This window comes from Pteropus alecto, unplaced genomic scaffold (assembly GCF_000325575.1).
Source record: "Pteropus alecto unplaced genomic scaffold, ASM32557v1 scaffold7, whole genome shotgun sequence".
Lineage (NCBI taxonomy): Eukaryota > Metazoa > Chordata > Mammalia > Chiroptera > Pteropodidae > Pteropus > Pteropus alecto.
In genome coordinates, this window is record NW_006494614.1 from 3800831 (window position 1) to 3824429 (window position 23599).

At 33.1% G+C, this 23599-nt stretch overlaps 1 protein-coding gene across 4 annotated transcripts in view; it reads left to right on the forward strand.

Annotated features, from left to right (window-relative positions):
* Nucleotides 1-7126: 7126 nt before the first annotated feature.
* MMS22L (MMS22 like, DNA repair protein) overlaps nucleotides 7127-23599 on the forward strand; it is a 116985-nt gene continuing 100512 nt past the window's right edge. Inside the window, exons 1-9 of one of the 4 annotated variants that reach the window (XM_006926281.3) lie at nucleotides 7127-7258; nucleotides 7850-8025; nucleotides 9053-9178; nucleotides 10619-10668; nucleotides 15908-15995; nucleotides 16091-16268; nucleotides 18828-18918; nucleotides 20446-20576; nucleotides 22027-22140. In XM_006926281.3, coding sequence (XP_006926343.1) covers nucleotides 7865-8025; nucleotides 9053-9178; nucleotides 10619-10668; nucleotides 15908-15995; nucleotides 16091-16268; nucleotides 18828-18918; nucleotides 20446-20576; nucleotides 22027-22140 — 939 coding nt within the window. In that variant the 5' untranslated portion in view covers nucleotides 7127-7258; nucleotides 7850-7864. Of the gene's footprint in view, nucleotides 7259-7830; nucleotides 8026-9052; nucleotides 9179-10618; nucleotides 10669-15907; nucleotides 15996-16090; nucleotides 16269-18827; nucleotides 18919-20445; nucleotides 20577-22026; nucleotides 22141-23599 lie in introns of those variants that run through there. The other 3 variants (XM_015600458.2, XM_025042929.1, XM_025042930.1) reach the window with 3 other exon arrangements.

Consider the following 23599-nt stretch of genomic DNA (forward strand, 5'->3'; position numbering starts at 1 on the left):
AAGAAGACAGAAAGAGAGAGGTTGATGATAAAAACAAGAGGGGTAATTGGTAAAACAAGTTCCTAGAGGTAGAAGGAATGTAATAAGAACACATGCATGAGGGGAAGATGCTAAACATATAAAAAAATGAATGAGGATCAATAATGAACTTTTCTTGGGTCCAGATGTTACAGTTCTATATAGTGTACTACATTATATTTTAAATAAAAATTCCTTCTATATTGGAAAGTTGCTCCTTCTCAACAAACTGAACTTCCCCATGGCTACCAAAGTAGTTGCTCAAATCATGATATTTGTGCAGGGAGTAGCACTTGGAACATTAAGAGTTCATTATCTATTGCACAAAATTAGTGTAATAAAATACTGTGGGCTGACAGAAAATTAACTGAAAGTAAGTTGTATACATACTTGCAATAGATAGCTCAGAGAGATAGACTACTATTTTCAATATTAGGGCTAAAAGCCATGAATGAGTTTAGCTATCCCAGTGTATTCTCAAGGATGTCCAAATGTGTTAAAAGGTTATTAGAATTGGATTTAATATTGGTCAGGTTTTACTAAAATTCTGAATCCAACTCTGGGCTTATGAGCAGTTACTATTAAGAACTACAGTGATCTTTAGTTTCATTTAATGTGTGAGGGAATAGTCTTAAACCTTAAATAAGATTTCAATTAAAATGGTGATAAAATTTCTGAAATTGAGGGCTTTAATTTTTGGGATATATTATATTCAGTTAAATAAAAAGTTTCCCTACTCAAAACATGACATTCATATTAAATTGTTTGACTTTCAGTCTGATAACATAATAATAGGTTATCAAATAGACGGTTTGTGAATACATTTTAAAGAACCCACTCGTCAGAGTGGGTTCACTACTATTACAACATTCAAATTCTATAATTTTTTATTGCCTCCTGAACGCTGTTGGAAAAAAATCACAAAACTATGCTAACTAAATTCTTAATTTTTGTTATCACAAATGTAAAATAGTCATTCAGTACTCTCAGACATTTCTACCAGACTTCCCTAGTAAACAGTGTTTTACTCTCTGATATGACCACGGCACATCTTTTCTCTCCTCAAATCTCCAACAACCACTCGTACCTCTCACTTCCAGTTGATATGTCGTAGAGAAAATAGATGAAATAAAACAAGAACTACCCAGTTCACCAACTTAAGTTATCATTATCTGCATAACTTTCACTCTTCCTGTTACTGAAAAAGTGTCCTAGATCCTATTAAAGGCCAATGTCATCTGTGTAGGAATACCATCCCCTTTTCTTCTCAAGGCCTGCAGTACTTGAATCATTCCCCTTCTTTTCAGTATCATCACCCTTTCTCTTTATAATTTATTTATATTTATATATCTATTCCCTTTAAAATTGCCAGAATCTCATACACATTCTAATATTACCTGTCTTCAAAACATCTCTTGATCCCCACATTTTCCCTCCTGCCCTAATTTTTTGCTTTATATTAAATTAAATTCCTGCGTAAAGTTTCTATATTTGCTGACTCACCTCCCACTTTTAATGCAGCCCACTCCAATGTAACATTTTCCCCTCACTACTCAACTGGAATGGCTTTTATCAATGTCAGTAATGACCTACATCTGGCCAAACTCAATGGTTAATTTGTTTTCTCTTATTATTCCATTTATCAGCAGCATATACTGATTACTCATTCCTTTATGAAACACATCTCTTGACTTTCATGACAGACCTGACATCACAGTATACACACCCGTTTTCTCCTTAAAACTGGCCTTACTTTTTTACCCCTCTTTGTTGGCATTTCCCTGTTTACCAGTCCTTTGAATATCTAAGTTTTATAGTTTTAGCTCTCACATTTAGGTCTATGATTCATATTGGGTTCAATTTTGTAAATAGTGTGAAGTAAAGGTCAAACTTCATTTTTAGTGTATCAGTCTACAATAGTTCTAACACCATTTGTTGAAAAGACTATCCTTCTACCATTGAATTACTTTTGCCAAAAATCAACTGAGCATGTATGTATGATGGTCTATTCCTGAACTCTCTATTCAGTTTCTTGACTAGGTCTACTCATAGACCAATACCACATCATTTCGATTATTACAGTTGTATAAAAAGTCACGATTTCAGGTACTGTGAATCTTCCAACACTTCTTATTCAAACTTGTTTTGGTTATTCTAAGTCTTTCGCATTATCATGTAAATTTTGAAAGCATCTCTGCATTTCTACAAAAGAAAAGAAAACCACTGGGATTTTGATTGGCATTCTATTGAGTTTCTGGATAAATTTCAGAATGTCTTAATAACATTGAATCTTCCAGTTAATTATCATGCTATCTTTCTATTTAATTATTCTTGACTTTTCCTCAGCAATATTTTGTAATCATCAATGTACAAAATCTTGTGCATATTTCGTTAAATTTATCTCTAAGTATTTTTTATGCCATTAAAATGGTATTGCTTTTTAATTACATTTTTTAAATATTCATAACTTGTCTAGAAAAATATTATTTTTTTAAAATAAATTTACTTATTTAGTTTTAAGTACACAATACATTGGTTAGACATCTATAATGTTCATAAAACAATCCCCCCCAATTGCTCCCTCCTTCCTCTGGCCCTCCTCCTAACCATCATATTAATGCCAACTGCATTCTCTCTGCCATGCTCCCTATCCTCATGCCCAACTATCAGCTAGTAATTTGTACTTCTTTAATCCTTCACCTCATTCTCCCAGCCTCCCAACCCCCCTCCCCTCTGCCTGTCACCAAATTGTCCACTATATCTGTGAATCTGTTTTTGATTAGTTTGTTCTTTTTGTTCCTTAGATACACATATAAGTGAAATCATATGGTATTTATCTTTCTCTGACTTATTTCACTCAGCATAATACCTCGAGGTCCATCCATGTTGTTGCAAAGGGTAGGATTTCATTTTTTTTTAATGGCTGAGTAATATTCCATTGTATAAATGAATCATAATTTCTTTATCCAATCATCTGTTGATGGGCACCTAGATTGCTTCCAAATCTTGGCTATTGTAAATTGTGCTGCCATGAATATTAGAGTGCATAGATCTTTATGAATTATTGTTTTGATTTTCTTTGGATAAATACCTAGAAGTGTAACCACCAACAATGTATGAGTGTTCTCTTTTCTCCACATCCTTGCCAGCACTTGCTGTTTTTTGATTTATTGATGATAGCCATTCTGACAGGTGTGAGTTGATATCTCATTGTGGTTTTAATTTGCATTTCTCTGATGATTAGCGACCTTGAGCATCTTTTCATATGTCTATTAGCCATCTGTATTTCCTCTTTGGAGAAGTATCTGGTCAGGTCTTCTGCCCATTTTTTAATTGTTTTCTTGTTGAGTTGTATAAGTTCTTTACATATTTTGGATATTAACCTTTATCAGATGTATCATTAGCAAATATCTTCTCCCAGTCGGTTGTGTTTTTGTTTTGTTGATGGTTTTCTTTGCTGTACAAAAACTTTTTAGTTTGATGTAGTCCCATTTGTATATTTTTTCTTTTGTTTCCCTCCCCTTGCCCGAGAAGATATATCTGAAAAGAAATTCCTGTTAGTAATATCAGAGAGTTTACTGCCTATGTTTTCTTCTAAAAGTTTTATGGTTTCAGGTCTTACATTTACGTCTTTAATCTATTTTGAGTCTATTCTTGTATATGCTATAAGAAGATAGTCCAGCTTTTTTTTGCATGTTATCTGTCTAATTAGAAAAATACAATTTATTTTTGTATCTTGACATTTGAACCCTGCCATCTTGCTGAATTATTAGTTCTAGTAACTGTTTTATAGATTTTTAAGGATTTTCTACATAAATGATTATGTCATCTGAGCATGATGAGAGTTTTACTTCCTCCTTTCCAATCTGATTTTTCTTTCTTGTACCTTATTGCATTGGTTAGTAATCTCCAGCACAATGTTGAACAGAAGTAGAGAAAGCAGACATCTTTACCTTGTTCTCAATCTTGGGAAGAAAGTATTCATTTTCATGCTATCAAAAGTAGGTTTGTCATAGTTGCCATTGATCAGGATAGGGAAATTTGCTCTATTCCTAGTTTGCCAAGTTTTGATCATGAAAGAAGTCTAAAATTTTCAAGTTATTTTTTTCTGCATATTGAGTTTTTTTTTTATAGTGTTGATGTAATAAACTACCCTGATTGCACTTTGAAATCTGAACCAATCTCACATTCCCAAGATGAACCCTATTTTCTTAGTATATGTCATCCTTTTTATATATTGCTGGATTTTACTTGGTAAAATTTCTGCCTGTATGTTTGCACATGATATTGGATAATAATTTTCTTCTCATCTTTGTCAAGTTTTGCTATCAGTGTAATGCTGGCAATATTAAATGTGTTTGGAAGTATCCCACCCTCTTCTATGTTCTGAAAGAGTTAGTATAAATTTAGTGTTATCACGTCCTTAAATGCTTGGGAGAGTTCAATAGTAAAGTCAACTGGTCCTGCGGTTTTTTTTGCAAAAAGTGTGTATGTGTGTGTTTTATGAGAGAAAAATCGTTGTTGTTTTTTTTTTTCGCTAAAGATTAAAATTACTAAGATGGATATGGAGCTATTCAAGTTATTTTTTTTCTTTTGTAAGCTTTGGTAGTTGGTGTCTTTCAAAAAATTTGCACATTTCATCTGTTTATTGGCATAAAAATGTTCTTAGTATCCCTTTAATGTCTGTAGAATCTATAGTGATGACACCTCTTTAATTTCTGACATTAGTAATTTGTGTCTTCTTTTTTTCTTGATCAGTCTGGCTAGAGGGTTTTATTATGTTGATCTTTACAAATAATTAATTTTTGGTTTGATTTATATCCTCCTTTTCTTCTGTTTCATTCTATTTGTTTTGCTGGCTTTGGTTTTATTTTCCTGGTTCTTTTTTCTAGTTTCTTAAGACAGAAGTTTAAATTATTGAAATGAGGTCTTTCTTCTCTATTGTAAGCAATTGTTATAAATTTTAATCACTTTCATTTAATTAAAAATATTTTCTAATTTTCCTAGTGATTTCTTCTTGGAGTTTTTTTTCAGATATCTTTCTATTATTTATTTCTAGTTTAATTCCATTGTGCTTAGACAATATACTTTGTATGATGTCAAACCTTTAAAGTTGATGAAATTTGTTTATTCCTCAGATTATGGTCTTAGTGAATGTTTCAGGGGCACTTGTCAAGAGTGTATTCTATCATTGAGTTGAGTGACCTGTTAATGTTAATTAGGTCAAGTTGGTTGGTAGTGCTGTTCAAGTCTTCTGTACTAATTTTCTGTCTACTTGTTCCACCAATTACAGAAAAAAGTATCAAAGTCTCTAACTATAATAATTATATCTCATATTAGTAATAGTATGTTTCACTTTATGCATATCGAAGCTCTATTGCTTGCTATATACATATTTAGTAGTTATATCTTCTTGATATAACTGACTCCTTTCTCTCAGATTCATACTCTATCCTTCTTTTGCCTAAAATCTAACCCAGGAGACAACTTTACAGATTACATCCTTGCCCTCTGTTTTCAGGTTGGTTTTGGCCAATGAGATGTACCGTGGAGATACTGGAGCATGGAAGGAAACAGGTTTGGGTACTTAATCCTTTCAGCTCCTTCTTGCTGGGTTGCAGGTTGGCAGTGGCTGTGTTTTTCTATGAAAGCACAAATAGATGGCTATCGGGTAGGTGGCTATCTCCTACAGCAGGTAAGTCTCCTTTGACTCTGGTAATTCTTTCCCTTACTCCCCAGGCCTACAGTAATAATGACTGGTTGGTTCTGGTTGCTTCATCATCACTTTGTTTTCAGATAACCCTGTCCACACCTTTGTAAATAGCCCTTTCATTAAGCACCCTTCAATCACCTCTCTGGAGTATGCCATCTGTTACCTACTGGGGATTCTTACTGCTATGATACGTGTTATCGTACTTGCTTAAATTATTCAGAGAATTTATTTGATTCTTCCCTTTCCACTCACTGGTTCAGCCAAGTTTATCACTCAATATCAGGAACTTGAAAAAGGAATAAGTGGGCTATTAGAATGTTTTGAATAGAGGAAGAAGTAATAATGACTATATTGACCCAGTTCTCCTAAACTCAGCAGCGCCAGTGCCCAATATTCTCATACTTAGGCACTATTTCCTAGGATTTGTTGTAGATGACACTATGTGTCATACTAAAGACGCCACAAGGACCATAAACGAGCTGCAGTGATTCCCAACAAAGAATGAGGTCTCCTCATACATTGACTGAGTGTAATAGACATGGCACCCATCACAGCAGTCCTAGGTTGCGGTTCGAATAGAGATCATACTGTGTCTTTCCCCATCTCAACCTATTTGTCAGAAAATGTGCGGTGTTTTGTTTGAACAGAAGAGTTATGACAGGCTCCCTATGCAGGAATTAAACGCAAGATAAACTGTATTGTGGAGGAATGGGCAATGGCGAATACTCAAATTACAGCAGCACGTTGGAATGATAAATTCTCGTGTTTTTCTTGAATCTAAAGGCGGTAATATGCTGAAATGTGTTCTCTTAGACTGAAATCTTAAGAGCTTTTCAAGAAGACTTAAAAAGGATTAAAATGCTGCGAACGGGATACACTTTTACAAAAGCATTCAGGTTTAAATGACTTAAACCTGTCCGGATGCGTTGCATAAAAATGTAGCAACAGTTTTCTCATCAGTGTTTCCATACTTTGGATTAGCCTCATTTTTGCACTTGTTTGGCTCCCTATCCATGAACAACGGGCATCCTCAATCTCAACAAGAGTTGCTGGCACTAGAGGGGGAAGGAGATAGGATGGGGCGGCTCTGAGTGTGAATGAGACACTTGCTTCGGATACACTCGAATTAAGGTTTTTTCTCAAGTCCCGCCGTAGAATTACCCCGCTGTCCCTATACCTTGCTCACCTCAGCTTCAGTTTGATTCTCCTGGCCCAGTGAAGCCCCGCCTTCCGGCCAAAGCCACCAATTAAAACTAAAAATGAAAAAGAAAAAAGGAAAAAAAAATTAAGCGAAAGCCGTACTAACTCCTTGGATCGTCGACTCTCGCGAGAACTAGCGGGTACTTGGCGGTCCTGCGGAAACCTCGCGAGCAGGCCTCCGGAGGCGGGCTCTGCTGTGGCTCCGCCCTTCCTGAGCGCGGGCGCACCTTGGCGGGAATTTCACTTATTTGGGATTTAGAACACACGACTCCGGGACCGTGGTCCGGACTGCTCTGGGCGCACCTCTGGGCCTGAAAGTGTGAGTAGGTACGAAATGCAAATAAGGGGCCCCCCGGTGCGCAGGGCACCGGCTCCCTTTGCCATTTGCCCGGTTCATGCCGGTCTCTGCCCTGTGCGGACCTGGCGAGACTTGTCCCCCCAGCTGGGAGCAGTACTGTTGGGGGTGGGGTGGCGCCGGCCCCCCGATTCCCGTCGCGAGGCTATAAGGGAGATTTTTCAACGACGGTGCGGGGAAACCGGCATTGTACTGTTTAGTAACCTAGGGGAGGGTGCAGGTTCAGGCGGTTTCGGGAGTTGAAGCTGTATCTGTCCTACAAACATTTCCTCTTTTCCCTGTCCAACTTTGCTGGGTCCGATGTAGAGGGGATTTTAAGTTCCTGCTACAGCCAGCCGCGGGTGCATTTTGCCTAAGTTCTGACAGTCTTGATCTTGGTGACTCGGTGGGAGAGTTGACGGGAATTTGGCTTCTTAGTTTTTTTTTCTTTGTGCTGGGAGGGAGGCGTTTTGGGAACTTTCTGAAGTCGCTCCCAATGTCTAGGCCCGCCCCACCTCCAGGGCTCTCATCACAACTTATTTGGAACCCTTAATGATAATTACAGTGAATCCCAAACATTTCAGGACATGACGTAAACAATGGATATGTGTTCCACTGCGTCGATGTTCCTGACCGACAGCTTGGAACTGGAACTGGGGACTGAGTGGTGCAACCCCCCTTGCTTTTCTTGTGCTTTTGACCACAGAGGAGGAAAACATTTTTCTGGAGAGTCCTACCTTTCCAGTGGAGCCCTTAAGCGGTAGGTAAAAAAATCAGAGTCTGTATTTCCCTCATCAGATTTTTCGTCAGTTTTTTAGAAATGTTATTTAATTAAGATTATAGTCAATTAAACTTTGATGTTCAAGTCATGTTTTTGTAAATCGTTCTAATATTATCAGACAGATACAAGCTATTCTGTTGTTGGTTTCCTGGTTAGAGCATACCTGAAAGACTTTTGGATATGAAGAACTTCCTTTCTCTACCTGATGCTCTCTTACCTTAACTGCTGCCTCAGCTTTGGGGTGGTAGCTGGGTACTAATCTCCCTTTTACTTAAAGTGAATTTTGAACTACTTGGGCTTTTCGAAATAATATTTCCTCCTAAAACATGAAATAATGTTCTGGAGCTTGTCAGTAATTCTTCAGTAAAACATAGACATTTTTTGTTGCCCAAATCCTTCTGATTCTATGTACTAACCATACAAAAGTCTTATTTTTTAAAACTTTCTAATAAATATACCAGATTGTGTAAATTCACAGGAATGTTATTCTTCAATTCACAGGAATGTTATTCTTCAAAGTTCTTGCCTTGGGCAGTTGTACACATATCGCAGTAAGACTATTGTTTTTGAAATATTTTGAGAATACTTACCGAGGCAATTTCAGTCAAAAGAAATCATTTTTGTTGGTTTTTTAGTTAATTATACCTTGTTCGTGACCTTAAAAGGTTACGTTATTTTCCAGACATGGCATAGAAACTTTTAGCTTTTTAAAAAATTAAACGCCCCCTCAAAGGGTGAAATTTACAACCAAAGACAACTATTAAACACAGGCAAAAGTATGTTCCTTAGATGTCATTTGCATTTTTCACGTAAGTTACATTGCGCTTTAAATTGAATTTTTAATAGTCTAGCTGTAGTATTCCTGAATATGTAAGGTACCAAGGGATGTTGTTGATTTTGTAATATCATTGCTAGCATTTTATGTATAAAATAGGTTCATAAAATGTCAAAAAAGTATGGGACTTAGCATACTTTTTATGAGATTAAACTGTAGTTTTCATTTCAGATTAATTTTGAATCTTGATCCTTTACCAACTAATTTTGAAGAGGATACAGTGGAAATATTTGGTATTCAGTGGGTTACTGAAACAGCATTAGTGAATTCATCTAAAGTGCTATTTCATTTATTCAGGTACGTTTTGGTTTTGTAACTGCCTTTGAATGTAGATGCTGTTCAGTTGTAAGTTACATTGCTGGGTGGTTTCTAATGCTGATATTAACAAAAGCACCTATAGAGTTGTGCATGTTCTTCACTTGAATGATCTTATAAGTAAAAAATCAAACAGTAATGTTTGATGGAGCAATGGTTTTAATGAGTTGTTTTTTAGTGAATCTGTTACTTTTCAGAATCTTTATTCTTTTGTATTTGACATGTATTCAAGACATATTTAAGGCTTTGAACTACATTATAATTTGGGAAAAAAACCACTTTTGTTGCTTAATAACCATAGTCTTTCAACAATTTTTAGGTAACGAACTCAAATTTTCCAAATATATCTTTCAGACTGTGTAATAGAAATATGATTGATTATTATGATTAATTTGGACAACAAAATATTTTGATGAAAAATTTTAAACATACACAAATGTATAGAGAATAGTATGATGAACCTCCACAAACTTTCCCTTGGTTATAATAAACATCAAGGTTTTATCACATTTTCTCCATCTTTTTGGCTTACGTATTTTAAAGCAAATTCTAGGCATCATGTCATCATTAAATATTTCAGTATGCATTTCTTAAAAATATGAACTTTTCATATGAAAAGCCTTATCACAACAAAACTGAAATAATGTATCATTTAAAACCCAGTCCATATTTAGATTTCAAATGATTTTGAAATAGTTATTGAAGACAAATTATAATTAAAAAATACATTAAGAATGTATATATAGTACATTTAAATGAAAATGGAAAGGTGGAAGAATTTCTCTTCCCACTTTCATCTCATAAGACCTTGTGAAGACATCGCTATATCTGTGCCATTTTGTGTGTTTTATTAGAACAGGCAGAGTGAGTGATTCTCTGATTCTGAACATTACAGAATGAGTTGAGTTTTTATCTAAGACAGAGGTCGTGAATATTGGTTAATCTTTAAGGAGTTGAAAGGCAACTAGGAAGAATGGTAAGAGAGTACTCAGGATTCAAGGTGGAACATTATAAATATAACTTTCACTTATAACTCAATAACTCTAGTCTACATTATACCTTTTTGAACTTAACATTTTATTATGTAACTGTTAACAGGATATTTTATATAAGTATCTGAAACTTGAAGTTTTAATAGTATCTCATTGGTAGTTAAATCTATAATATTTGGTAAAATTTCTGAGATATATGCAGCTTTTAATAGGTTATTTTTGGAAATTCAGACAAAAGCATATATTATCTTTTCTGAAAGTTTTCACTACGTGAAGCTGACCCTATAATAAACATTCATGAAGTAATTAAATGCCATTCACAAATGGGAAACACTAAAGCTATGTAATGAATTTGGAGATATCCGTGTAATTGTTACATATTTAAAACTATTCTAAAATAAACTCTCACGTTACATTTTTTTAAAATTAGGCAACAACTGTACAACTTGGAATCCTTATTACAGGCCTTCTGTGATTTTGGTAAGTTGTATGTTTAAGACCCATGAATTGCACATGGGTTTGTGTTGCATAATTGGGATATTATAATAATATGGTGGAAATATGTCAGAATTTTAGGGTACAGTGTATTTAGTGTTCAGAGAAAGTATGACACTTAAATTTTGTTGTAGCTGAGATAGTATTTTTTCAAATCTGTAGGTAAAGTTCAAGGCTAAGCATCTCTGAAGTGAATTAGTAACTTGCTTTGGTGGTAGGGAGTAGGATGGAGAACTCATAAGAGAAGTAGTGTCATACCTTATACTATCTTACTTTTCTGCTTTCTTTTTTTCCTCTTTTTGATATTCAATGGATTACTGATTTGGGGAAGCTTGTTATAGTTAAAGTAGTGAAGGAAATTGAAGGACAGTATGTTTTAGGGCAGACCAGCTGCTTCTTTCTGGCAGTTTTGGTGCAGTTTGTGTTTAAAATCATGGCTCTGGTGAGCCTGGGTTTCAACCCTAACTAATTGTGGGTTTCACACAAGGTAATTGTTCCCACTCCATTGAGGTCTTGTGAGAATTAAATGACATAATGCATGTTAACTGCTAAGCCTAGTGTCTTATTGGTGATGCCCAGCAACTAAAGATCACCTGGAACACACCTTTGGTCAAAGAAAGGTTTAGCGGCTTACTAAAGGGAGAAATTAAATGAGAAAGAGTTGAGGTTTCTCAATAAGAGGGATAAGGGATGGGTCTGTAATAGGATTTGGGCTTGTGCCAGCTTATTTGGGTAGAGTTTAAGGGGGTTAGGATTAGATGCTGTTAAGCAAGGGCAATTTGATGATCAAGTTACATTAATTTTTATTTAGGAGTTGGGGCACAAAGTGAGGCTAGAGAGGGTTCTAATTAGTAAAGAAGCAATAATGTTTTCTGGGAGAGGGGGATGTTCTGATTTTGTATATTGTGTGTGATTGCATAATGCCTTGTTTTTCTATCAAAACATGATTATAGAGAGGTTTCGTTTTTGTCTTGTTTCACCGTAATCCTGGAATGGCCTTGATTTTTTAAATTATTATTTTACTAAAGTATAGTTGACATACAATATTATATTAGTTTCAAGTGGACAATATAATGATTTGACATTTATGTGTCTTATGAAGATCACCACAGTAAATCTTGTAAATATCTTTCACTGCACAAAGTTATTACAATATTATTGACTCTATTCCCTAGGCTATACATTTCATCCCCATGACTTATGTTCTTTATAGCTGGAAGTTTATACATCTTAATCCTCTTTACATTTTCTACCCATGCCTCCATCCCCCTTCCCTTTGGCAACCATCAGTTTATTCTTTGTATCTGTGAGTCTGTTTCTGTTTTATTTGTTTTGTTTTTTTAGGTTCCACATATAAGTGAAATCATGATTTGTCTTTATGTGACTTATTTCACTTAGCATAATACCCTCTAAGTCCATTCATGTTGTCATAAATGACAAGATTTCATTCTTTTTTATGGCTGAGTAATATTCCATTGTGTATGTTATTAATTCATCCATTGATAGACACTTAGGTTTTTTCCATATCTTGGCTATCGTAAATATACTGCAGTAAATATAAGGCTGCATATATCTTTTGAATTAGAGTTTTCATTTTCTTTAGATAAAACCCAGAAGTGGAATTGCTGGGTTGTGTGGTAGTTCTTTTTTCATTTTTTGAGGAACCCGAAATACTATTTTCCATAGTAGCTGTACTAATTAATATTTCCACCAGCAGTGCACAGGGTTTCCTTTTCTCCACATCTTTGCCAGCACTTCTTATTTTTTGACTTTGATAATAGCTATTCTGACAGGTGTGAAGTGATAGCTCATGTGGTCAGATTATTTTTCATGTTTTATGAAAACTTTAATAGCCTAGCTGTTTGCTCTCAGTTGTGAGAGCTGTTCTATTTTAATTGTTTTCTCAGTGTGTGCTCAGTAAACATTGAGTATTGTTTCATTATCTTCTGAGTCTCTGCTTCATGCTTCATGCACCTTACTATGTAAGGTACTGACAAATCAAAGTAGAAAAGTATGCTGCTGAAGAGCTTGCAATTGAGTAGGACAGACAGACATGTAAGCCTAAGTCAGCATGATAAATAGAAAACTATAGTGATAAGAGGCATTTATAAGCAGCGACGGGACCCAGGGGCTTCATCTGTTTATATGCCCATTACTGAGTGATACCAGATCTGAGTCTTCAAGGATGAGGGAAAATTAGCTAGTCAAAAGATTTTGGATACAGGAAGAGTTCCAAGTAGAAACAACTGTATAGACAAAGACATTGAGGTATGTAAAATAAAAGTTCAGATAGCAAGAAGTGGTAACTGAGTATGGTTGGATCAGACTATGTGTGTAAGTGATGTATTCAGAAGGGATGAAGTCACAGTTGTCTTGGTAAACCATGCTAAGAGTCAGAATTATATTTTGAAACCCTGAGGTGGCCTCTAAAAGATTATAGGAACACAGCAAAAATACTTCATAGAGTGAATTAATTAAATTGTGTTTGAGGTTAGCATTTATTATGCAAGATTATTCCTTGAAATTATTCCATTGACTTAGAACAGTTCAATGGACCATTTGTTGAAATGGTTATTTGTTAAACTGATGTTTTGGCTATTTTTGTTGCTTACAAAAACTTTTAATGATAGATTCGTTGAACAAGTTAGCAATATTAAAGATTATCCCTAGATCATCTCATCCTTGTCCTACAGCTGTATCAGGGCTTTGTTAATAAACTCATGTAGCTAGCCTTGGCCCTCAGCCCTTCCCAGAAAGCCTTTATGTAAGATCACTTACTAAAGTGCATATGGTTCTTGTTCTCTTGTTCATCATACTACCTGGATGCTTTCCTGTCAAAGCAGAATTACATACAAAATAATGTATGTTTTGCTGATACCTATTATTAAATATAGCTGATGTTACCTCTTTTTCAGATACTGTATCTTTTTCTGTAGATATTGTATTTGGATTGTATTTTTTTATATCTTCTATTTCTCTCATGCTTTTTTTTTAATCCATCTTGAATATATAGAGTATATATATAACTGCTGGTTTTCGTTGCCTGCAGAGTTTTCACATTGTCAATTCTAGGTCTATTTGTATTGATTGATTTTTCTCCTAGTTCTGTTATAGTTTTCTGGTTCTTTGAATCTAGTAATTTTTGTATTGTCTGATGGACATTGTAGATTTTACACTGCTCCTTTCTGGATTTTCTTGTATTTCACTAATGTATTAAATTTTGTTCTGGCTCACTGTTGAGTACTTGTAATCTAGTACTTAGATCTTTATGAATCTTGTTTTAAATTTTGTTAGGACTTTTAAGAAGTAGCCTTTAGTCTAATGTTAATTTAGTTCTAATAAGGCTTCTGAGGATTCTTTCCGGTATATTATGTTGTTTTTTTCCTTCTTGCTGGTGGGGACTTGAACTGTTCCCTGGCCTATGTAAGCTTTGTGGAGAATTGTTTTCTGGTGTTTTTCCTAGTCTTAGATTATTTTTTCTCATGCTCAAACAGATCAGTACTTAGCCAAAGACTCAAAGGGGACCCTTGTGCATTTTCTGAGCTCTTTTTTGTTCTTTACTACTTTTTTTCTTCTTTGTCACTTTTGCCCTATAAATTTAGACCTCCCTAAACACAGATCTTATATCTCCCCAACTCAGTGATTTGGACTCTGGGTTCTCTCTCTCTGTGCTGCAGCCTAGAAACTGTCTCTAGGTGGGAAGCTGGTGCAGTCTTATGAATTATCTTCTCTCTGGGATAGTAGTCTTGCATCGTCTTGTGTCCAATGCCTGCAAAAAATTTTTTTATGTTGTTTTCTGGTTTTCTACCTTAAGATGGAAGATAGGGAAATATGATTTCTTTTACTCCATCTTGACTGGATGCAGGAGTCCATAACTTGTTTTTAAGAGAATACTGTCTCTATGGGTTGAGAATTGTGAAACTGAGGGATGATAGGAATTTCGTAGGTGACATATAATTAAGTTATAAAAATGCACTGCACTGTTGAATATAAACATTTGTACAATATCTTTACACTTATGCTCCTGTTGGTTTTTGCCAAAATAATGGATATGTTTGCTCATTTAAATGCAAATTTAGAAATAAGTTTTGCTTTATGTTTAACATATTTAAGAATTTGTTGTCTATAATTCTTATCCTGTTTTCTCTGCTTTTGTTTAGTGATTCTCTCTTACTCGTTTTTTCTTATAGGGATTATCAGTTTTGCATATAGTAACCTCCCAGATAATTTTTGCTGATGCGAATGTTGAAGTGAGGGAAAGATGGCAGGGGTTGTAATTGGGAGAAAGACAGGCACTATTAATACATCATTCAGGGCTTTATAACTCATAAGACATTTTAATTTCATTCTAAATACAGTATATGCCTTTCATGGGTTTTGATTTAGGAGGAACATGAATTGATATACATTTAAAGCAGATTTTGTAGTTAGATTATGGGGGGAAGAAGGATGTGGGAAAACCTATTAGCTCTGTTGCAGTAATTTGAGAGATTATAGGGACAATGGATAGTTTGAAAGTATATTTTGGTCATAAATTTAATAGGACTCTGATGGATTAGATATGAATTTGAAGGAAATGAAGAAGCTAGAATGACAGGGCAACTTGGCATCAGTTGTAATGAGTAGACACAAGAAGGGGGCAGCACGAACGTGTTTGAGAAGAAATCTAGGACTTATTATTTGCACTGTGTGAGCAATCCAAGTATAGAAGTTAGGCAGTTTGTCATGCAATGTCTGGAGTGCAAAGTGAGAGGTCTGGGAAATAAGTAAACGTTTTCAAGTTATCATTTTGAAATAAAGGAACTGATGAGATCATACACATAAGAAGAAATATATGGAGATGAGAGGACTAAGGACTGAGTCTTGAGGATCCCTCATACTATTAGGCTTGATGAGGAGGAGCCAGTAAAGGAGAGATAGGAGAAAGGATAGATGAAGAAAGAAGACTGGCGGTATGTGGTATCAGTGAAGACAGGTGCAGCCAGTGCTACGGCAAGGGCAAGTTACTTGAGGACAGATAGGATCCATTATTTTGGACAACATGGATTTCATTGGTGACCTAATAACAGCAATTTTTGGAGAAAGAGTGATGGCAAGAACAATAAAGGAATAAGTGGAAAAAATTAAAAGACAAAGAATTGCTCCTTCTGTGGTTTACAAAATTTTTTTGTCATTGCTCACTAATTGTTTAAGCTATGATCAACATTATCTATTTTGGTTTTAGGGAAGATATCAACCCTGCACTGCAAAGCAGACAATATTAGGCAGCAGTGTATAACTTTTCTTCACTATGTTAAAGTTTTCATCTTCAGGTAGGACATCAGATGAGTATTTTGATTACTGCATGAATTTCTGAGTGCACATTCATCCACACACTGGTTGTTTATTGTATCTAATCGTTTTTTAGGTATCTGAAAGTACTAAATGCTGATAGTCATGTTCCTGTTCATCCCTATGAGGTCTTGGAGGCTCAGCTTCCCTCGGTGTTGGTTGATGAACTTCATGGATTACTCTTGTATATTGGACATCTATCTGAACTTCCCAGTATGAATCCAGGAACATTTGAAAATAAAAACCAAATTAAGGTTTGACTCATTTTACTTTTAAAATTATTGTTTTTTTCTCCTCACAAGGAATATTCATTCAAGATTGAAGGAAATTAGTCAAAAGAGTGCAGCTCTGGAATCAGACTGCCTGATTTGAAAGTTTGGCTCCTCCTCTTATTAATTATTTTGCCATTGGGCAAGTAATACCTCTTGCCTCAGTCTCCCCACCTGTATCATTAGTACAGTTTCCTGGAGTTATTGGCAGAATTAAATAAATTAAAATGAATAAAGTGCTTAGACTATAGTGTAACACTGAATCAGAGAGAGTTATTCTCTGTTCCATTTATACCTGAAAATATTTTAAAAATTCAAATAAAATGATCTTTATTTTCTAAAATTTGTATCATCTTTCCCATTGATAAAGGTTTGGGAAACCCTAGTTTTTATTATGGTAAGAGTCAAGATTACCTTATGAAAGTTACACTTTCAAAACCACAATATTTTGTCTCTTCTGACTTTTAAGATCTTTTTGGAATATGATTAAGATTGTTGTTACTAATGCTCTGTTGTTCTACCTGTGATAATCATGTCCTCTGAAGTTTGTTTTTCTTAAAATTTGTATTGTTAGCATGACCCAGTTTACAGTTATAATTAATAAATTCTCCATAGGTTAATGTGAGCTTATGTGGATGCCAAATTGTATGTACTTCCCGATGGATTTCTTGAACTCTCAGCCTTTTCGTTCTATTTGACTTTGTTTTCAGGAAGATGTCATTGTCAAAATTTAAGATACAATTAAATGTTTATATATTTATGTGAAGTTTAACAAGAACAAAAAATTGTGTCTAATCCTTAGAAAGCAAATAGGTAATTGCTTTTAATCATGTTACTTAGTAAAGATTGATGGGGAAGGCATATTTTCCCTTCATTTTAGTCTCTATAAATTGGACTTATTTTTATTTTCTGGGTATCCATCAAGTTGTTAAGAATATGATAATTTAGGAGCAGAAATAAAGAATGCGTGCAAGGGTCCTCAAACTAGGTTTTGCCTTTCATAGGCTTTTTAATTAGGCAGACTTGAAAGGATAGGATATTTGAAGATCAGAAGACTGAATTTTTAAAACAGGAGAACGTAGCCTTCAACACATAAACAACCAAAAAAATTATATGCGAAAATTCTTTTCTAAAACAACAGCCAAAAAAATATAAAGAATCTTTTAAGACTTTGTATATTTCTTATATTTTACCAATCTTATATATGAAAAATATTAATTTAATTGGTATTTTCACTGGAGCATCTGCCTTTTATTTTTAGAACTGTTTTTTTGTTGTTTTTGCTTTTTTTTTTTTTTTTTTATAAGGATTGAAGGGTAAAAAAAGAAAAACAATTGGAGAATAAAATTCTATTGGGCCTTCCCAATCACCCTGTAAATATATCCATGGACATAATTCTAGGATTCTTGGTAGATCTCACAGATTGCAAGGACCTTGTCAGCTTACAATCTCTTATAGCACCTGGTCTTCCTAGGTGGTCTCTCATCCAAGTACTAACCAGGCCTGACCCTGCTTAGCTTCTGAGATCAGCTGGGATTGGGCTTGTTCACGGTGGCATGGCTGTAGACTAGAACTGTTTTTATTAGAGAGATTATTTGTTGGGTGTGATATTTTACAAATATTTTCATCTATCTTTTTCAGCAATTAAACTGACTTCCTAGGTAGATTTAAGTTTTTTATGTAATTATATTTGTCAGTTTTTCTTCTGTATCATTTCTGCTGACATTAAAAACATACTTGTTTTTTACATTTATCTTTTTATCTCTTTTTTAAAAATATGTTGTGAGGTGAGAAATCTCACTTTAGTTTCTTATAAATGAGTAAGTTAAACTTCTGTTTTTTATTGAATGACCCATACTTTCTCCCACTGATTTGAGATACCATGTTTATTCATTTCTCTTTCCTCTTTTTTGCTGTTTTCTATTATCTATTCCTGAACCAATAGTTTTGTTAGTGTACCATTTGATTTTGTTTGCGTATTTGATAAGGCAACTTCCTTTTCCATTATTCTTTCTAGTTGTCTTAATAGAACATGTGTGTTCTTGTATTTTTATAGTGATATTAAGTATTGACTGAAAGAAGGTTATCGATAATGGGCATGACAGTGTCTACATAATAGTTTAAAGTTCTTTTGTTAAAATACTTTATAGGAGTTCCTGGGTATGTATTACAGTTAAAAACATATTTTCTAACTAAAGTCTAATACAAAATCATGAAAATAAGTATTTTTAAAATTCTTTTACTGCCTGTAGCAATAGTAGCATCAGAGGTTGGTAGGAAGGGACTGTTACTACTATACAAGTCTATTCAGCAGCCCTAGGTGGGTCTAACTTAAACCTTTAGAAGAAAAGATATCCTGCTTTCAAAGATCTCCAATGAAAGAATCTTCAAATGAACAAGACAGAGATTTTCCCTGAGCTTTTGAATAGTGGTAGGTTACTCAGTTCTTTATTGTTGTGCTTATGGAGGAGTGTTGTGATATGCTATCAAATACCTTATAAATTATTATGAATTCTTAGTCACAGTTGATAATGTCATTCACAGCTTTTTCCACCATCATGGCATTTGTTACATCTCCACTTAGATATCCATTGGCTGGTGCTAGAAATTCTTCATATGCTTGGTGAAAAAATGAGTAAGTTTATGGATTTCTGATTTATGTCCTTTTTCTAATCTAAACTTTTATTGTTTTTTAAAATGACACAACAGTAAGTGTTCTGATTTTTTAAAAATCAAATAGTGACTAAAGTAAAAAAGTAAAAATCTTACTCCTTTTTACCAAAGATAACTATAAGGAATAGCTTGGTCTGCTTATCTTTCATACTTACTATCTATTAGTATACATACATAGAAACTCATAGGTAGGTATTTTGATTGTTTCTAACCACAGATGGTATCATCACATTGTTCTGTTTAGTGTTTCATTTATCAGTTTTTTAGAGATTAATGTTAGTACATATAGTTTTACTTTATTCATGTAGGGCTATATGTAATGGATCTATCATAATTTAGCCAACTCTAATTTTTAATATTCAGTTATTTCCCTTTTTGATATTGCAAATAATATTTCATCGAACATCCTTATGTTTATATACATCTTTGATACTTATACAAGTTATCCTGTAGCGTAGATTCTTTGAATCGGAATGTCATATTGTAGTTTTAATATTGCACATGCTCTCTATTGCTGTACAGTAAGTTTCTTTAACTTGTCTATATTAACTGTGAAACTTGCCTTTGCTTCATACTCTTGCCAGTAGAGGATGTTTTTATTTTTTGCCAACTAATACATGAAAAATAATACTGAATCTATTTTTGTAATTTGCTGATGACCAGTAAAATTTAACATCTTTACATAATTGTATTGTCTTTTTATATTTTCTTTATTACTTGTACATAATCTTTTGCAAATTTTTCTGTTTTTTTTTTTTTTTTTAAATTAGTTTGTTATAGATAGGAATCTTTTATATATTGCTTATTTGTTTCTTGGTCTTGCTTTTTGTCATGTTTAGGTTCCATTATCAATTTAGCAATATTCTGGATATATTATTTATCAATTATTTAAGTTACAAAAATATCTATACCTCAATACCTGCTTTTCAATAAACACAAAAACATACATGTCTGTATGTGTGTGTACACTTACATATGTACATACACACAAACATACAAAGATATACACAAATATATAATTTTTTCTCAAGTGGACTTACTCTGATATAGGTACAAATTTTAGTATCTGTTACCTTGTTTTGTTCTATTTCACACAAGAAAATAATTGCACATGCTTAGTTTATCATTATTGGTTAAAAGAATAATATTTTAAAAGCTTTATTGGTTAGAAATATAGGTAAAGATTTTCTCATGTTTACCCCTTTTTTTTTCTTAAGTGATGTTGCTTTGTTGGTTTTCAAAGATGACCACGTTAAGAAAAGTCTATTATATGGTACTTGGAGGGATTGAAATTTTTTTCAGATGATGTTTATTAGTGCTCATATAAGAAACGATTTACCTTAAAATTTAATTTATACTTGCAAAACTTGCTTTTAATTGTATATGTTATAGTTACATATGTTAATTTAAAGGTATACAGTTACTTTTCTCCTTCTGAAGTAGTGAAATTACTGTATTTTTAAATAAAATTTATTTTATTACATTTTAGAACAAGTCGTATATAGTCGTCAGTTTATAAATCCGGCAGGTGACAATTTAACCAATGTCAGCATATTTGAAGAACATTGTGAAAATCTCCTTTGTGATTTAATAAGCCTGTCACTCAACAGGTATGACAAGGTAATGCTTTATGAGTTTATTTGTATTTTTGATAGTAGCAATAGTCAATCCTTAATGCATGTTGTTTAAGCTATAAGAGTTTAATCTAAATTCTTGCTAATGCTTTCAGTTTTATATTTACTATTATTTGGGAGTTGAATGAGAAAAGAATTTGATTTAAACATTTAAAGAAGGCTGGAATTAGTGTTTTTATAGCTTTTTCTTTTCAGAAGACTTTCATCTTGTCAAAAATTAAAACAGGATGTTTATGATAATGACAGGAAATTTAACCTCTTTTCAAATAGAGGCCAGCCCTATAATAATCAGTTATATTGCTGTTACATAATGAAAAAGATGAGTAATTAACTAAATCAGTTGATAAATTTAAAGGGGGTAGTTTTGTTTACTTATTTTCATGAAAGATCTAGCATCATGGCAGAAATGACTTGTTTTTACTAAATTGTATTTATATAGAATAATGCAGATAGATATTTAAAGGTACTACAGTACACATTTTCAGGTAATGGAAATTTATAGATTTTAACATTTATTTTACATTATAAGTACAAACCTTGGAAAATCAGGATTTATCATTTTTTAAATGTATATTATGTTTTAAGTATTATCAGTATTTCTTAAATTTCGTCTGTGTTTATAATTAATGTAATTAGCGGATTAACCAGGAATGATATAGTAATATCTAAACAGTTTACTTTTACTATGTATTGTTAGAAATGTATACGTAATACATGTGAAATAATCTATACGTTATGAATTTCAGAAGTTTAGTTATACTTGCAAATATACCGTATTCTCTCAATTATTTAGGGCCACTAAAGATATATTTATTATAAAAATGGTAAAATTGCTTAATTTTATCAGTCCCTAATAACTGTTTTTATTCTGACTTGTAAAAATTTTTAGTCTGCTTTATATTGAGTCAAAATTTATTTTCTGCTCTTTTTATTAGACTTTTTTTTTTTTCTTCTTCTTTTTGTGGCTGATATGTTAGATCAAGGTTAGGAAACCATGGCCCTGAGGCCAAATCTAACACACCATGTGTTTTGTAAATGAAACTTTACTAGAACACAGCCCATCCTTTTTTACTTATTGTTTACGGACGATGCTGCACAACAATTGCAGAGTTGAGTAATTGTGAAAGACTATTATCATGAATAAAGCTTCAAATTATTTATTATCTAGCTACTTACAGAAAATTTGCTGACCATTGAACTAGATGATTAAAGCACAGATTTTTTTAAAAATTGAAAATAAACTTTATTTTGTGCTTTTGGTTTTAAAATGGGAATTTTTAAAAGTTAATGAAATGCCGCATTTTTTATAAACAAGTTTACGTAATTGAGCATAAATTTTAAGTTATCTGAATCATCCTTTTTAAATATTTAGGAAGGTGTGTGGCATGTAAAATTTTGCTCTATTATAAGTAACTAATTTTGGTTCTTTTTTACAGATTAGACCTTCTGAAGCATTAATGAGTCACAATTGCCCATGTCCATGCTTTAAAGAATTATGGGTTCTACTCATTCATCTTTTAGATCACAGAAGTAAATGGTCTCTCTCAGAAGTAAGTTGTAAAATTGATGTGTTATTGTTATGAATTATATTTTTTCAGTGGTTTTGGCCAGGAAGAATCTTATAGATTTCCTTCTCAATAGGACAACAACTACCACTAAACAGAGCATTAACTGATTTATTTTTTGTTTTATCAAGAATCATTTGACTAAAATATTTAATACCCTCTAGTAATTCAGGAATCATTTTAGTGAGGAAATGTGACAGATTTATATTTGGGGAGAAATAAAACATAGGTTTCCATTAATCAAATTTACAGTATCTTATTTCAAGGAGAGAGGAAGAAAAGTGTAAAGGAGAAGATGGGAAATTTTCTTTCACTTTATTTTGACCAAGTCTTTATTGTGGAGCTTTTTTTTTATTTCAAGTATTATGGATTAAAGGAAAAAGAGAAATATCCATACGAAGAAACAACTACAAACAATTGAGTGTGAAATGATGCTTAAAATGGTGTACGTTATATGAAAAAGTACTTCTAATATTTTATGGATTTTTGAATTTTCCAACTTTCTACAATTTGGGCTTTGAGTCCTGCTATCGAATTTAATAATAAGTACATTTTTAAGTTATTTTACAGTAAATTTACTAAATATTAGTAAAATAAAGTAAGTTTGCTAAGTATAAATTTATTGTATTTTTACTTCTTATTGAGTAAGAAGTTTTTTTCCCCTGACAATTTGGTTCATCAGTAGAGTTCAGCTTTTTACAGTGAGATTTAAATATTATAAAATTTCAGCAATTTTTTCCCTTTGATTATTTGCCAAGACATTTTATTTATTGATGTGGTAAAAAATAATTTTTTCGTTTTCTGCAAAGGTTAATTTTATTTTTTAAGAATTTTAAATTTCTTTAGAATTCTTATTTTATAAATTTCAGACTTGAAAGTGTAAGCCAAATAGTTGACGTAGGCATGATTATACTTGTTGCTGTTAGTCTTTTCCTAGGTTTTAAGCAGAAAAGTAGGCATAATTTAAAATATTAATTATAGAAATTTGCATTGTAATATATATTATTTAACCTACATGATTTGTATGCTTTATGTTTTATGTAGTAACCAGACATATTTGTCTTAAAACAATATTTGAGGTCATTTCACTTTTTAATACTACAAAAGTAAGTTATTTTCAGATTTGAAGGCTATTTTATTTTGAAAGTCAAATTAGAAGTTTACATTCCAGTAAGATAGTTTGACATTACTGCTTAAAAAAAAAAATCTAATCTAACCATGCTGGGTGCCATATAAGAAGTATTTTAACTGAGTCAACGAGCTTGTAGAAAGTAAGAAGAACTGAGGCCAAAAACTAAATTTAGATGGGAACTCAAGTCACTTGAACATTGAAGCTACCTCATCACCTTAGATGCACTTGCAGAATTGTGAAAACTTGAACATTAGCTTTCATACATTATAAGGTACAGAGGTGATAAAGCTCAGAGTCAACCCAAGTCAGTAG